This window comes from Lampetra fluviatilis, chromosome 33, assembly GCF_964198595.1.
Source record: "Lampetra fluviatilis chromosome 33, kcLamFluv1.1, whole genome shotgun sequence".
NCBI classification, from domain to species: Eukaryota; Metazoa; Chordata; class Hyperoartia; order Petromyzontiformes; family Petromyzontidae; genus Lampetra; species Lampetra fluviatilis.
The window spans coordinates 1,883,423-1,901,226 of NC_136307.1; the positions used below are offsets into that span (position 1 = coordinate 1,883,423).

At 47.2% G+C, this 17,804-nt stretch overlaps 2 protein-coding genes across 5 annotated transcripts in view; one reads left to right on the forward strand and one right to left on the reverse strand.

Moving 5' to 3' along the window:
* Window positions 1-17,804, reverse strand: part of LOC144943931 (fibulin-5-like) — a 610,861-nt gene that overhangs the window by 41,781 nt on the left and 551,276 nt on the right. The window lies entirely within an intron of this gene.
* Window positions 1-17,804, forward strand: part of LOC144943932 (coiled-coil domain-containing protein 85C-like) — a 50,304-nt gene that overhangs the window by 21,136 nt on the left and 11,364 nt on the right. For all 4 annotated transcript variants that reach the window (XM_078871815.1, XM_078871814.1, XM_078871816.1 and 1 more), the window contains one exon: window positions 7,722-8,064. In XM_078871815.1, coding sequence (XP_078727941.1) covers window positions 7,722-8,064 — 343 coding nt within the window. The remainder of the gene's footprint in view (window positions 1-7,721; window positions 8,065-17,804) is intronic.

Below are 17,804 nucleotides of genomic sequence, written 5' to 3' on the forward strand. Positions count from 1 at the left end.
AACGGAGGTTATTCTCCCATCAACCACCGTTTGGAATTCTGAAGAATCTACCTGCAACGGCATCCTCCGATCCGCGCGGTTGGCGAAAGAATCAGAAGTTCGTTCGAAAGTTTATCATCCGAGTAAATAACCCGTTGAGCCTAAACAGCTCTTTTCCAAGGATGAAATAAGTTCAACGTGCATACAAGAAGACGGTGTACAGAACAGTGGGACGCGAATTGTGTATTGAGCGCAGTCACTGAAGACGGTGGTGTGTAGTTTAAAAAAAAAACAAAGCTGCAGTTGAAAGGCCACTTCTGAGCGCGCGCGCGTGTGGGGCCTTTGCTGTGGAGGCAGTTTGGGTTTAAGTTGGTGGGCTCGTCTCGGCCAAAAGTGCCAGTCCATGCCACGGCACACCGGGCTTCCCTGTGACACATTCCACAGCTGCTGTACAGTTCGACATGTGACACGTGTGTGGACTGGTGCTGTCCGTTGCCCCACTAGCCTCACCCCCCACCGTACGTAGCCAGGCTCCCATGAATGTAGAAACTGCTCAACCCGAGCTACTGAACGCTCCAATACTTGCACTGCATTCGCAACTCTGTTCGCCCTTGGGCGTTGTTCTCTAGCCGAACACTGGTTAGACGAGACCAGACAGAAGGCTGTCTGGTGTAGGCCAATCAGTTTCAGCGACAATGCAAATCTCATAATTATCAGAGCGTGTCTGTTTGCACGTTTTGGCACACTCACGTGTGGTTAATGCAGAATTGATGTCTTGCAAAAGCTATCCAATTGGCGTGTGAACATCTTAACACAACTCCTGTTTTATTGCCGAAAAGGATAAAGCCTCTTCTTACACACCCCCCCCCCATCGTCTTTATACTGGCAACAAAAAAATGCCCCATTAAACTAAAACACAGCGTTCCGCAACACTCTAACCTCGCTTAGCAACCCCCTTGATACTTCACTGTCACCGATGTCTCGGGGGTCCGCTGCTCCTCCTGTTTCCCTCTCGCCAAGTGGCTTCCCGCGCGTCGCGACAAATCGCCGCTCCCGGCTCCGTTTTACGACTTTGTTCTCTTTCTCCCACCGCTCTCCGTCCCGAGGTGAGAGAGAGAAAGTTTGCGGCCCAAAGACCCAGCGGAATCGTTTCAATAAATATTCGGGCAGCGGTGAAAAATATTTGGCCAGAGGCTGCGAATACTGAAGAGGGCTTCTGTTACTGACGAGGATTTTCTTATTATCGTGCTGCTTGCATTGTGGCCGAAACGTCGTGAGAATTGCATTTTATAATGTTTTATTTTATTACTTCCCTTCTACGTGACTTTACCGAAAGAACCAAGAAGATGAATCCCTGCAGTCACGAAAGCTTCAAATCGAAAAGATGTAAATGATTGTGGGATTAGAGTCAGTATGGTTGGAAGTGATAAGATTTTTAAAAGTCAGGCAGCGAATAGAAGAGCTCAGTATTGGAGGAAGAGCTTTGAACTTGTTATGCGGACTTCAAGCAAGCACTCGATTTCTGTTTGGAGAGAGGGGCTGCGTCAAATTGTCTTGGCTGTTAGGGCAATCCGTGTGGAATAAGTCGACTGCTTAGAAGCGTGTGCGCACGTGGTGGAGAGCGATACCTCACAGTCGTCTAAGATGCTGATAGGTGTTTTGTTAAATGTCACACTCGACTGTGTTCTCTGAAAGCAGTGATTAGGAAGAGACGTTGGCAACCCCAGCAATCGCAATAATTCATTTGCACCCGAGGCATAAAAATCTACGCACGCACCGCCCGCCCCCTCTCGACGTTGCGCAACTTAAAAATGTCAAGGCAATGGAGGGATGACGATGGGCCAGAGGTCGCAAACGGGTTTTGATTCCTTACCCGTACCCGGCCGCACCAGGGTCGCAAACGGCTACCCTTACCCGGCCGGGTAAGGGTAGCCGGGTATCGGGTAGGGTACGGGTATCGGGTACCCGGTTGCGACCTCTGCGATGGGCGTTTGACACCAAGGGGGGCAATGCCCCAGAGGATGTCCAACGTGGACGCAGACGGCAGGAATCGGCTCGTGTGCACGGGGCGACCGAGAGAGAGAGACCGTTTGGCATCCCAGGGTCGTGAGAGAGATGGCGACCGCGTGGTAAAGGTGCAGCCCTGCAATTGCTCGCTCATGCCACTGCTGACGCTAGGGATTTTTTTTATAATCAAAACAAATCTCCGTAAATGATCGCTATTATTTTAATGGGCGGGGGGTGGGGGGTATCGATAAATATATCGCCTCGTATGTTTAAAATACAGTGAGCTTTAGTAGATTCTTGAACGATGTCCGTAGTTCATAAAGAAGGGACCGTTTCAGAAAGACAGGAGCCTTTTTAAATAGTCATATGTGAACATACAATACGGGTGCATTAAACTGAATAGGCTTCACAAATGATCAATGATCCCCAGCCCCTGGAGGCAGAAGAGCATTTGAAGACCTCGTTATATTGGATGATGTCAGTAACACGTTTTCACATTCGCTCGTGACAACTGGCACACAGGGCCCTTTAAATTGGCAGGAGCAACAAGAGATGACCGATGGCGTTAGCGCATCTTATGACAGCTCCGTAAACTTGGCCCCAAAGCAAATGTGACAACATTCGTCTCTGGTACCCAATTACCTTCTGTCCACCCAGCAGTAGAAATGGGTCACGTGCGGTCGGGTAAAGTGTGCATACTCGCGAGACGTCTGGCCAGTGTGGAAGAGTAGGCCAAAGCACGCTCCAGAGGGCCTGTCTCTGGTGCTTGCCCGAGTGGAGGCCCTCTGCCAGTAGTACCACGGCAGCGAGATGTTAACTCCCTTCTTTGGTTTGCAGGAGGTCATGGGTTCGATCCCGGCATTGACGACGCCTGTATATTTGTAGTTTTCTTGTTCTCCCCGTGGGGGCTCCTACGGCTTTCCCCCTCCACATTGAGAATCAACATCACGCGTTTAGAGTATTTGCCTGGTATAAAATGTCCACGTTGAGCTATCATTTGTGGCCAGGTCGCTTCTGAAAAAGAGTGAATAGCTCATTGGGTGCGTTAGCTGGTAAAATTAAAATAGTAAAATAGTTTTCAGTTTTTTCAGTTTCATTTATTTGGCAAAGCCCTGTGAGCCATTCGGCTTTTGAATCGGGTGCAACCGCAACAAACAAACACAAGTTAAAATAGTGTTGTGAGCAAGCGTTTTCAGCCCTGCACCTTTACCATTATCCTCATGGCTGCTGTGCAAATGAGACCACTAGATCCGTGGGCCAGATCTAATCCTGTAACAAAGTGCTACTGTGCCTTTTGCTGAGTCACGGAGTGGGGTTCGCTGTAGGAAAAAGCAAGTTAATTGATTTGAGTACAAGCAGTGCATTGTTCGGATGACAAAGTCAGTACTTTAACTTTGACATTGAAATCAAGTGTGCCAGCATATTTTCTTTAAGGCTTAGATTCTAAACCATCCCACCAGAGAAGGTTAAATCGCGCCGAATATAATTAATATAATTATAATTCATATAATTATATTTATTACTATAATTATATTTAGTCATATAATTAAAGCCAAAAATCGTGCAACGGCACTAGCACCTCTCCATTAGATGACATCCACGCATTCATGCAACCAGCCTTCTTCATTAGTGGAGAGGTTTAACACGTCGGCTTTCGCAACCAATATCATCCATAATAGAGTCTTTTGTTGTTGTTAGATCGCGTAAATATATAAATGTGTCGTTAAAACCCGCCACCACCCGACACAGCCAACTAGTAAGGGTTGTCACGTAAACAGAACGTGGCCAATTCGTCACTAGTACAGCACACCGGTGTGTTGGAGAGCCAAGCCACAACATTTACAATCGGAGTACGACGTTTCGCAAGTAATTACAACTAGCTTCATCAGGCGATAGCCAGATTTGTGGAGAAGTCTGTTTCGTTCCTTATATAGAGACGTAGATGTGGTGACCACGCTTCTGCGCTCTTGCGCAAAGTGGGGTGGGGGGGGGTAGTACTGGCGAAACGTCATACTCAGTGAGTGGACTCATCCCTGTTGTATTCAATTCTAAATATTGTTTTTTTTTTAATCGGAGAGAAGTTGCATTTACCCCCCTCCCCCCACGGGAATGATAACTGAGAGTGTAGTCCCAGGCATGAAAAACAAATAAAATATATCAAGCCAGGGAAATTCCTCCACCTCTCCAACACCGTGTTGCCACCATGCATGATTTGTGAAAATAAAAGTTTTTTCTTTTTTGTCTTTGACTCGAGTTTGTAGCCCACAGCAAACTGGCAGTTGACCAACGTCACAGACCAAAGGCACCAAACCACAGAAAATTGTATTTTGCCCTTGGCAATGTTAAATAAGTAATGCGATACAAATTAGTTAATGTATTCTCTGCTATACTGAGACTGGATTAAACGAGACATTTGTTACATATAATTGTGGAATTTTCTGTTGCATTATCGGGATACATATTGGAGGTTTTCTTTTTTTTTGTATGAGTTCAACCGATTCTCAATCCACCAATGGATGAAGGCCTCTCCACACCATGTTGGTCTTCGTTTTTCTTTAACCATACTTCACCAGGCTGCCCAGTGTGGGTCGGTGAAGGTGGGGTCGTGGCAAGACCGGATTCTGATATCGCTTGCTACTGATGTTCACCGTGGCCGGGGAGTTGATTTCCAGTCATTGGGTTCATAGCGCGGCACGCTAACCTCTGTCCCACCACTCTGTACGTACGTATGTAAGTTGAACTTCTTTTGCACCGTACGCATCCAACCGTGCTAATCGGAGGTGCGGGGGAAGGACAACAAACTAAACACAAAATGCGGTTTTTAAGAAAATGCGTTTTCAATCTTAATTTCAAAGTGCATATCGCCAGTCGCTTCCTTAATATCGGAAGGAAGAGCGTTCCAGACGGCCGCAGAAGCGCACCTGAAAGCGCGCGATGCTGTGACCACCGTTCGATGGTTGGCCAAAAGCCGCTGCTGCGAGGATGAGCGGAGTTGGCGTGATGATGGTTGATGCTCCTGGATGAGCTCAGCGAGGTATTTTGGTTAATTTGTGGCAAGCTCTGCCATCAGGATACATCGTTTAAGGCTGTAATTGTAGGTGTTATTCAGTTCCTTAATTACGTTGGAACTGGATATTGCCAATGTCTAGCCATTTGCCACGGCACAGATCAAGTAGCCTAGCTGCATTGCACTTCCTCACTGTGAGGTGCGCCCACTGAGACAGTGTAAAGTAAAACCTAAGAGCAGATTTATGATGCACTGCAAAAGTGTGCTCGAGACACGTTCGAGCATTGGAATGTAGTGTCACCTGAACCTGAAAACCGGGTTCATGAAGATAACTACAGTGTACTGTAAATACGAGCATTCACCCGGCACATGAGAAACTGTTTAAAAGATTAGGGCACTTTAAAATAGAATGGAAATCAATGAGGAAGAATGGAACTCGAGTAGACAACATTCACGAGCCCTTTCAAGCTGTCAACAAGTTCTCCCCCTTACTTAATTCTTGCATTTTCGGTGGAATTTGCTTGGTTTTTTTGGTAGCCATAAACCATAGTCCGGTTTCTTTTCATGATCTCTGAGTAACCAAAGAGAAAGGGTAATCTTGCAGCCCTGAAACTGCTCGCTCACACCACTGCTGGTGGAAGGAATCCACGAGAGAGAGAAGCGTTCGACGTGAATATTGTACGTGGCCCTTTCGTGCAATGAAGTGAAACTAATCCGTACTGATGTGTACAGTATGTGTGTATGTTGAACATCTTCTTGGTTCTTTCGGTAAAGTCACGTAGAAGGAAAATAATAAAATAATAAAAATAAAACATAATAAAATAATTCTCACGATGTTTCGGCCACAACGCAAGCAGCCGTCTTCAGGCGGAGAACAGGTCTGTCGAGAAGGCAGAGTCTGACTCGTGAATTTACCGAAAGAACCAAGAAGATGAATCCCTGCAGTCACGAAAGCTTTAAATCGAAATTTATGTTGAACATCTTTTGCACCTTTCGTAACCAACCGTGCTCTTCGTGCGGATCCTAATAGCCGCATTTTCTCCATGCGTTTTACGCGTCTTATTATTTGCGCGCAAGTGCGGGCAATAGGATCCACTTCTGGGCCAGTTTTGGGTCAAATCCTGTGGATAAATGTGGATAATAAGACTTCACACGGCGATGTAAATTTGGTGTAGGAGCTGTTGTGATGTCTCCATCTCTTCTTATCCACTCTGTCCACTCTAATGTTTGTGCTATGAAGAGGTGCCATTGTCTGAACCGTTGCCTATTATATATTTTTTCATGAACGCCCCGGGGGTATTGATGAATTTGATGTTGTTGTATTTTGTCACGTCATCTAATAGCTGTGATTTTGCGCGAGTTGGATGGATAATTGCTTCATCGCAGGTCCATGAGGATATGCCGATGATATATAGAGGCCATCATCCAGTAGTGGATAGATTGTGAGTGACGATGATTATTACAACAGCTGTGCATATATATTAAATGTGCAAAATGCTAATTGATAATGCAGTAAAATAGCACCCGGTTATTTTTTGGTTGTATTTTAATTGAAAATTTTATATTTCTCAGAAGCCAGACGTTTTCGCGAGTTCGCTGTTGCTTTTCACGTGCACGGTTTCACCGATTTCGCTGAAGCTACTGCAGACACTAACAATTCGCTTACAATTCGCTTATACCCAGATTGGCGCGCACGGCGCTCCGCTAATGGAATCTTTCCAAGCAAAACAATAAACCGGAGTTCACTTGTAGCCTGATGAATACATCTGACAAATGGTCACGGGGAACGGCGTGTTCCCATCGCTTTGTTTTCGCCCCGTGTACCAAATTGTGGGGGTGATGGCATGGTTTAATGGTTGGCGCATCGGACTTTTAAATTACGAGGTTGTCATTTTGGTCTCGGGGCGGCGGTTGAAATAACGGATGATTGAAGATTGAGAAGAAAAATAATTAATCACAATCGTAATAAATCCCCTCCCCAGAGTAAGCACGGATTTAATTAGCTCGGGGATAGGCGTAAACAGGTTGGGGTCTCCCATCCTGGGTGTAAGCGGAGCAGAGGGGGCTGAGCGCTCGGTCAGAAAGCAGTCGGGCCGTGCCACGCAATAGCTCCGGCATGGGAGAATGCTGTCTTGCTTGTTTCCATGGCTACTTGGAACCGGACTCTCCCTGCCCAGGAATGTTCCCAGGTTTGGCCCGGATGCCAAACCGTCCCAGGCCATTGTTCCCATACTACAAAAAGACGTTTTATTTTACCAGGTAAGGCCCACTGAGCTATACAGCTCTTTCTCAGAAGCGACCTGGCCACAAATGATAGCTCAACGAAGTGGCTTATCATGTGGAAATTTAAAGCAGCCAAATAATCTGAACGCGTGATGTCGATTCTAAATGTGGAGGGAAAAACCGGAGGACCCAGAGAACAATCCATGCAACCACGGGGAGAGAAACATGCAAACTCAGGCGTCAGGGTTGGGATGGCACCCACAACCTTTACCATACCAGGCGACGTAGTTAACATCTGACTACTGCTTCATGCATCCCGGCCCCGTTACCTTGCTCACGTGCCCGGTCGATGTCTGGTCGTGGAACCTGCCTGCCACTTGAGGCCATCCGTCCCGCTCGATGAACAGCGCTCACACGGGGCCAGGCAGTGGCCCCTCTCCTCGGGAGAGCGCCATACCCTGACCCTAAGACCACCCTCGTGCCCCCCCCCCCCTATCGCACGCAGGAGAACACAGACCTCAAGGAGCTATGCCTGCACCTGGACGCGGAGAGGGGGCGCGGCGGTGGCGGTGGCGGGGGCGGCGCTCCGGGCAGCCGCAACTCGCTGGACAGCCAGGGCAGCGTGGGCAGCGCCAGCGCAGCGCCGGGCACACGTGACACGGGCGACGGCAGCAGCAGCCCGCCGTTCCCGCAGGCCGCGTACGGCGGCGGCGTTGGGATTGGCGGCGGCGGCGTCGGCGTTGGGATTGGCGGCGGAGGAGTCGGTGGCGGGATGCTGGGGCCGCAGAGCGAGACGGATCGGGGCACCTCGGCACCCAGCCACCACCGCAGCATGCCCATGCTTCTGGGTAAGGCAGAGTGGGGGGGCAGTGATGTGTAAGGGCGATAGGAATAGGAACGGAAAGGTCACTTTACATCGGTCCGGCGGCTCGCGACTCTGCTGCTGCTGCGGTACGCTTGACGAATGCTCGACACGTTCGTCCTTGGCAGTGTTCTAGAGAGGAAGGGTTATTTAAGAGGTGACGTTTCAGGCAATGGCCCTCCTTCATGGCAGAGAGATAAGAGAGACGAGAAAGGTTGACTGCACGGTACACCATGGGGCCTGATATAAAAAAAATTCATGTTTCCGAAGATGAACGGTCTTAAAATTATGAGTGTTATTTTGGCATATCTTCTGAGTACATACTGACGGACACAGATTCGGGCCTCTGTTGTGGATTGAAATGAGATCTGCAATGTTCAATTCATGATGTTTGTGCATTTAGCCGTATGGTCGGTTGGTTGAAGAGAGCGACGTGGTCATTGCTGCCATTCACAGATTTTTTTTTTATGAGATTTTAGTTTTGTACTCGCGATGACGTTGTTGGTGAACTGAGGTTTATTTTGTTACGAAACCAACATTAATACAGACAACATATTCTGGACACAATTTATATCAGTCATCTTCAATCTTGATTCAGAAGCAGTTAAGCTGCTTCCGTTCCTTCCCTTAAAACCCATCTCTTCTCCTGAGCCCATCCTGCTACTGCTACTCCCTGACCTCCAGCTTTGACCAGACCTACCTCAACCCCAAGCCCAACCCCTATCACTACCCCTATCACTACCCCTATTACTACCCAAACCCCTACCACTACCCCAACCCCTCCTTAACCACTCCCACCTGTTCTCCTATCACCATAACTACACCACCACCACTTTTAATAACAAGCCCATGCTTTATTTCAAACACTATCGTCTTATCTATCACCTTATGTACAATTTTACGATGTTTTTGTGAAGCGCCTTGGTGCAAGGCTCCACATAAATCTATTATAAGATATAAGACATACGAGACATTGACGAACTTGATACGTCGTTCCATTCCCGCAAGCGTTGCCTAGACACAGAGTTGGTTTTGCCGAAACTAAATTGGAACCACCAAGCGATTTGGTTGTTCCTGTTGAATAAGAAGGGCCTCATTACGACTGACAAAAATGGCCCATGGCAAATGAATCCACTCAGGGGAAAGTCTTTGGGTGTTCCATTCATGTGAAACGGGTGGGTTTAATATCCCAGAAATCATTTAAATTGAACGGCGAGTGCTGTCAGATATTTGTCTCATTTTTCAGCTTCTGCAAGAATGAAAAGCCCGCAATGTGGGTTAGGCCGCAAGAACAATTGACAAAAAATGCCTCTTTTTCCCAAACTCTGCAGGCTTTGTGTGTTTTCATTGCTAATTTTAAACTCACAGATATTCAGCTCTTCATCGGGTGTTCCGATATGTTCAAGTGGGGGGCACTTTACCGGTATCAGCTGTCTTTCATTATCTCTGGCTACATCTGGCAAATTTAATCAAGGTTGGGGATATGTTGGCGGGCCTTGCTTTATGGTATCAGCGGCTTCTTTTCGTTTTATTGGCAACGAACTTTGAGCGTGCGAGGCGTGTCTCCTAACAGACAAAGCAATGGGTGCAGCTTTCCTCTTCGTAATGTAAACATGCTCCAGTTCAGACCAGGCCAGGAAAGACTGGAACAATCCTGGCCCTCGCTATCGCCCCGGTGTTAATGCATCTCTTGAAGGGAGGGGGGGGGGTGCCCTTTTGTGGTCTCTCCCCCCCCTCCCTTGAGTCTACGTCAGCGCGCCACCTCGCGCTCATGAGATTGGTCGGGCTATGTTCTTGGGTGGCGTGAAGTATTTGGTGGGATGCTGATTATTACATTCGTGCAGACGCTGACAGGCGGATAATTGTGATAAACTAATATTGAGGCTACGCTGCGTGTGTGTGTGTGCGCGCTAACAGCACTTGTGCCAACAGCCTGTTAAGGCTATACGGGAGGGTCTTTGTATTTTGTGCTTGTGTGGTGTTTTTTTAGTTTACAGAAAATACACTTGTTTTTGCTGCCTTACGGTCATTCAAATGAGGCTACCGTGTAAATGCAATGCGTCGCTTAACGTTCAAAGATATTTTTCAGTATAATTGTTTAAGAAGAACAATTTTGATCAATTTTAGCCACGTAGTACAAAACTGCTCTGCAAAGCTGGTGGATTGAATTCCATTCCCGACGACGGCTAACAGCGTGCTGAAGGATCTCAGAACCGGTCCTGGGTCTCCCCTGCACTTGAAATATAGCCACCCCCATGACTTAACGCAGCATGGAGAGGCCATCCAGCAGTGGATTGACAAATAACTCCACGATCGTTTTTTATTGGGACAGAAACACAGGAACGACTATTTATTGAGAACTTGCATAATCAACGCCTGTGCTGCTGGATCTTCCTGACTTACGTTTTGAGCAACATTTATTCGGAATGATCGAGACATTTCACTGCTAACCAGATACGTTCCGTTTCATCAGTTTCTCTCACATGCATTTTTAGTTTTTTTCGAAGCAACAATCTGAATGCCAGATATATACACGCGCGCGTGTGCGTGGACTGTTGTATACACGAGGCATGCAAGGATTGATCCATTTTGAACGATTCAATTAAAATCATGTTCATTCTTGGTTGCTATTTGATTCAAGATAATATATTTACTCTTTCATTTTTACCCTCTTTTTTTACTGTTTATTATATTTTACGTAATTTATTTGAGGGGGCTTTTTTCCACTCCCTTATGCCAAAATATAAAGTTAGTAAACAATTTCCATTTAATAGTAAATAATCCGTTTTCACGTGGATAATTGTATTTGTGCTTCGTGAGGCCACGCTTAAAATTTAATCGGCGGCAATGACACATCTTCTGTATCTGCTAGGCCTCCAACGATTCGCTTCCCTCGCAAATTATTGCACGTTTTTAAATCGTAAAATTTTCATTATTTCAGGTTCCGATTTAGATGTTTTTTTTTTTTAAATCATTGTACGGCACTATAGCACATCAATGGTTGTAGGGGCCGCACGAACGAATTGCAACCAACGAAGCCGATTCACCACACACGCACCGTCCTACGCTGGTGTCGTGAGTCTAACGTTACATTTTAATCGATGGTGCACTGTTACATGCCTTGTGGATACACTTTAAATGTGTCGACCAATGCTGTAGCTGTACAAGCAAACTGCAGCACAGGACCTGGAGACCTGGGTTCAACCCCTGGTCACCGCACAATACCAGTGACCCAGTCTATGATTGTGGCCCAACTCTCTTAGCATCACTCGCCAGCCATCTTGGGAAGTCTCTTGGAATTCTCCCATTTACCATCCCATGATGGTAATTACATCCCACGATGGTAAAGTAAATGTGACACATACGTTGACGGATGAGGTCAGAAGTCCTCGACCTTGGGTCCACCTACTTGGTGCGATGGCGACGTCATTGTCCATCACGGCCTTGGATCCACCGGTTAATGTTGACTCAGTACAAAAAACGTGGAATTCCTATCAGTTTGAGGTGGATTATAATTCGGAACACTTGGAGAAATCTTTATCAACCGCTTTACATGACAAGTGTAGTCAAATTGGAAATGTCAGATGATCTTTGGCGGCCAGTTACATTGTTACCACTGTTCGCTGCTACCATGATCACTCGCAGGGCCATCCATGGGGGGGGGTGCGGGGGGCCTGGGGCAAACCCCACTGTGTGTGCCCCCCCGCCCCGTGACGTCGAAACTGCGAGCGAGCCCCCCAAAGTGCAGGGCCCGGGGCGGTGGCCCGGATTCGCCGTGTACCCTAGCAGGGGGTGCGGCTCTGCCTCCCGTGAACTTCAGTTGATTCCTCCAACCGCGCCGAGCGCTTCGATCAACCGGACCCGTCGCTTGTTAGCCGCGCTGAGAGAGAGGTCCAGAGGCACAGGTTCGGCTCCCCCTTGTTCTCCCTGATCGGCTTCACCAGGCAGGTCACGACACGCGTGCCCCCCGGCTGCTCGTGTGTCTGCTGTGTTAATTCAGGCCCCAATTAAAGCTTTCGCATCGTTCTCCGAATAATTACGTGGCAGCCTCGCAACCCCCTTTCGTGTTTGTTTACTGTGCACGGTGGAACTGCAACGACGAGTGCAGGGTAGCGTAGGCTCGCTCGCGCCACGCCGCCTTCACTGGCGGCCGGAGTCTGCGGCTTTGCCGCTGGCGTGGCACGAGCAGGTTGATGCATGGCTCCCCGGAGGGAACAAAAAGCAATGCACACGCTGAAATATTTGACGAGGGTCGCTCTGTGATGAGGCTGCGATGAAACTACGTGCAACCCAGTTTGTCAGTGGGTTACATCGGTGGTTCTCAACCTTATTTTGTCACAACCTCACATGATGAATAGGATACCGTTGATCCCAAAGAGATGCTATGATGGTTTGATCAGTATAATTGGATACACCACCGTTAGCCAATCAGGAGATTGTGCTTGCGGTGAGGTAAAGTGTGGGTACACCCACCTCTGCCAAGATGTCCGGCCGGCGTGCACGAGTAGGTAATGTGGATTACATATTTCACGGAGCCTTCCAACTACTTCTCCACCTCTGTGACAACCTGGTTTGTCCGACTTCTGCAGGTTCACAGCAGAAAATGTATTTTGCCGGGTCGCAAATATTCACATCTACACTACGGCCCCATCAAGTTCTTATTTATTGCCTTAATTGGAGTCGGGACCGCTAGTTTTGAGAACTGTTGCTCTTGGCTAAAGCTCGATGGCTGTGTTTCTGCAGTGCAATATTTTTCACACGCCTTGCGTGGAATTCATTGGTTTATTTTTTGCCGAAGGTTTCACACATGCTCGCAATCCAACCAAGTGTGTGGTGTTTTTCCCAGGTTGAGTGTGCATGTTGAACATCGTTTGTTTCTCTCGGAGCTTTAACCTCGCACACAAAAACCTCCAGAGGGGGACAGCGCTCAACATGCCGCCCAAGACGGAAAACCCAACATTATCGGTCTGTGCAAAATGTTTGCATGATTCCATAATCGCATGAGGGGACTATGAAATACAGCGCCGTATTCATCTTGCACGTACCTTGTTGAACACGATGGAAGTTTAGATTCAACAAATTATTTGGCGATGCCACTGCTGCGTGGCCAGTGGTGGCACAACCACAATTTACAAAACAACCTGACACAGTTGTCAATACCACTGTGGCCTTAAAAAAATATATATATATAATTATCAAAAATATATTTTGGAGCCATAGTGTTATGGACGAACGTGTTGAGTCTGAAATTGGCGACAATTTTAATCCCCAAAAATGTATCAAGTGAGCTATCATTCCTGATTGCAAAAGAGCCGATTTGTGAGTCCTCATGTCTGATCTGAAGCAAACTAACTCGTGAGCCAGCGTGTATCAAGTCTATTCTTGGTTCTTTCGGTAAAGGCACGTAGAAGGGAAATAATAAAATAAATAAAATTTAACAATAAAATTCTCCCGACGTTTCGATTGCAACACAAGTAATCATTATCATGATGAAAGCTTTAAATCGAAATTAAAAGTGTATCAAGTCTCGTCTGCCAGCACTGCCGCCTTTAATGCCCGCACTAATTTTGCCAAGATGCAAACATGTCGCGCAACATTTTCTTTCTTCGTGGTGTTGTAAATCGGTGAAGCTTTCGCAACACGAAGCAGCGATTTAACCCAGTTTGAAGATTTGTCGAAATGCTGTATGTAACCCAGCGTTGTCTTGATATCAGAAAATGTACCAGATATGAGAGCGATTTTTTTACCATGAAAAAAACACATGATGGTGATGTCATATGGAGGAATGGCAGCATTTTACAGTACGCGGTTAGGTTTTCATATCAAGCCAACGTAACCATACTAACCATTCACTTATGATGAGGGGGGGGGGATCCCATCATTATCGATCGGCAAGTTAAACAATCAACAATCGCTACGCTCTGGAGAGATGGATCCAATTACTACGGAGACCAGGGATTCATTTCACAATTGTAGCTGGTTGAGCGACATAAAATATTTCCGCGCCCGGCACACCACATCCAGTATATATCTCGCTGCGGCTGTGGCGACTACTGGTACTTGACGTCACCTACCGGCGTCCCGGGGAAATATTTGGCGAGAAATTAAGCCGACGATGAGCGCTACGGAATTCTCGGCATCGGGTTGGAAGACAGTGAGTGAAGACGAGCAGCCCGCCCAGGTTTTGCTATTTCGGTGGGGACACGGTCGATAATGCACGTGGTTTACTAATGAATTCATAGAAGCCCATAGAGTAACGCAAGACATTTGCTTAATTGTTTACGGAGCCCGGTGCGATTTCGCGCGTGGTTAACAAGCTCGGTGTGTTTGTGTTTTGTACTCGTAACTTAGACGTACGGTCATGATGATGATATTCATGGAGTAATAGTTTTAAGGCAATGATCAAATGCACTAATATAACGTAGCTATAACTGTAACACATGATCGTGGTTTGCCAGTTTAATACGTCGGCTTTCGCGACCAATATTCATAACAAAGGATTTTGTTTTACGCAACCTAACCCAAAAAAAACTTTATTGTGAGCGGTTTGCCAGTTTGGGTTATAGTGTTTTTGTAGTTTATTATTATTAATACTACTACAGTCTTGCATTGTTAGTGGCGCTGATTGTTACATTGTTACAATCTTGAATTGTTAGCGGCATTGGTCGTTATATTATTGCAACGTTATATATTGTGAGTGGCGCTTGTAATATTGCATTGTGGGTGGCAAAATGCCACATTTAAATGTGGGCCCTGCAGAAAGCAAAATCGCCTTTATGTATACACCACCAAATGATTGGCTCCTCACAAGTTAATCAGCGTCAGCGGTGAGCGGACAACTGGAGCTTTGACGAGTAATAAAATAGCCGCTGTGGTTTAACTTTGAACTTGTGATGTGTAATTGGGTTACTCTTTGCATGCTCAGAAAAGCAAACCCTATGCCCTCGCCATAAAAACACATCTCGAGGCAGTATTACTATTTGTTTTCTCCTCCACTAAACACATTTTACCTGTTTTGGGTCCATTAGGCTGCATCGTTGGGTGACCAAGCGTGTATTTGCATGTACGTGATTTTTGTTGTTGTTAAATATATATAGTATATATAAATCATTGCAAATGTTTTGTCTACATTTTTGACGGCAGGGTAAGGCTTGGGTGGGCGGTGGAGTTGGGGCTTCCTGTAACGACAGAGACATTGGATAACGCTTTTCAGGACAAGTTGACGAGTTGTAACGCGCTTTTTAAAAATAAACTGTCATCATTCCAATCACGCGTGTGTGTGTGTAACGTCTTATCTGTGACCCGGCCCCAGTAGCAGGATAGGCAGGGGGGTCCGCTCCGGATTGCTGAGCACCATTTTCTCAACACTGACATTGGGTCCCGAACATCCTGGTGACCTTCGACAGCGACACGCTTTACCCCTTCCTTTCGTGTTTGAGAAGCACTCCAACTCTGGCCAAGCTCAGGTGTTGTGTTACCCAAAATGTTATTTTATTATCACTTACAATGGAAATTTCACACGGATTGGATATTTCTCAAGGTTAACGCATTTCTCTAAGTTCTATTTGTGATTTATCTTGTTTTGTCGGGGGGGAGGCAGGGAGGAGTCATGTGATTCAACTGAGGGGTTGGAGTGGTAGCACAGTGGTTAGCACAATATGCTATGAACCCAGACACTTGAGTTAAATTCACAGCCACGGCCAACGTCAATGGTGGCTGACGTGTGAACCAGTGCCAGCCCTCCTCCAGCGTAGAACAACCACAAACACAACGCAAGGGTAGTTATTGTCGGTCTTGGTCCTAATTGAAATTTATAACAATGGCACTATGACAAACATGGAGTTTCTAAACGGCCCGCATGACAATCGCACGTCATTTGTATTGCACAGCGCATCTGATTTGCTACGAGAACACCATGTGATGATTTTGGTTTGTCATTTGCACAGGGCATCTGATTTGCTACGAGGACACCATGTGATAAGTTGGTTGTCACTTGTCATTGGCTTTTTAGGAAGTTCATGTCACACACTGTGTCGTCATATTTAGTTAAAGCCCTGCCGATTGGTTTAGAACCCAATTTTTGTGATCGGTGGTTCTCCCCTCCATTGGTCGAATGCACGATGAGTAGAGTAGTCTGTGAGTGTGTTTCCGCAATGGATTGTACTTGCAGTAGGTGGGTCCACGAATCAAATGCCAATGCACCAGCGGCGACAGCAGCAGCAGCAGCCCACCTCTGCAAGGGTGTCTAGAAATGTTTTAAAGCAGCCTTTTCCAAAAAGTTTCTCAACCCAATGGATTTGTTTTAGCGAGTATGTTTTGGTGCCTCTGAGTTGTATCTAAGATAAATCACGCCTACTTTACCTCCAAAGAGAAATGAAACACCATCATATTTTTTCTGCAAACCCATTCACCGTACGCCGACGTTATAATATATCCCTTGCATTTTTGGGTTTGGCCGCAAAACTGAATAGACCTCGGAAAGCAGTGCGCGTTTGAACGCTTGGGCTTGTTTGTGTCGGCCGCGAACTTGAATCTCTCGTAGGATTTTTTTTTGTCGGATCGACCTGTGTGCGGTAACAATTGTTGTGTCCGCCAAAGTCCTGTGCGCCCAGCCTTAGGGTGTCCCCCCCTTTCCTCCTGACAGCCAGACGCTGAGACATCACGCAAACTTCACGCTGAGACATTGCGCAGCCTTTGTCGAAACGCCCTGGGGGAAAAGGGAGCCCACGAAGTGTTTGATATCTTGATGCACTCCACTCGCCGCAATTTGCGCTGTCATTGACGTCACAGTGTTGCTGGTGTTCATCAGCGTGTTGCTGGAGTGGTTTTTTTCCCACGACCTTTCTGATGCACTTCCAGGTCGTACCTTCCCCGGCACCTCGTTGTCCTTCCCTGCACCTCCGATTAGCGCGGTTGGTCGCAATGTGTGGCTTACGTCGCAGAACACGTGACTGTCGGAAGCGAGTTGGACACTTCGTTAGCGGGATCAGTGAAGACTTAGCCGTGCCACCACGCCAGCCTCATGCCTGGTTTCACCAAGGCTCAACTCACAGTAGCCAACCGTGCTAATCGGAGATGCTTGGGTAGCTGGTGCCCACCTGAGGTGGCCGCTGCCCTGTAAAATCTGCGAGTCTTCCCGGCACATTAAAAGGTCCCAGGAGTTTTTTTCGTCAAAACGTAACACGTTCGTCCATAAATCACCTGTCGAGTTTGTTGTCCATCACACGGCAAGACACCACTCAAGGCTAGGCACTCGCATGCAGTTGCCCCCCTCTACCAGCCCCCCGAGATGTATACTTACTCCGACAAGCACCCTGTTATTACCGGCACCTTCGCAGCTGTGCCAGCAGCGCGTCGCGTGCGTTGCGCGCACACCCACGCCAAACGCGCCCCGAGCCTCGTCGCTCTCCGTGCGCATCGGCACCATGGAGTCTTGGCATCGCGGCGCCACTGCCATCGTGCGGCAGCGTCAAGTTTTTATAACCTCTTCTTTCTTTCGTACGGCTGATGATGTCGACTTCGATTTCACGTTCAGGTGATCAAGCCCAGACAACCGCGTCGGGAGCAGCGGAGTGTATCGTGGCTGTGATGATGTCTCCTTTGTATTTGTGGATTGGGGCATTGCGTCGTTATACGTTGTATGGTCTCTGTTCTGGATGACCACAGTCGCACACTACTACTGTGGAGTTTTTAAGTTTTCCATTTGTGCATCATCAGGGTATCCGC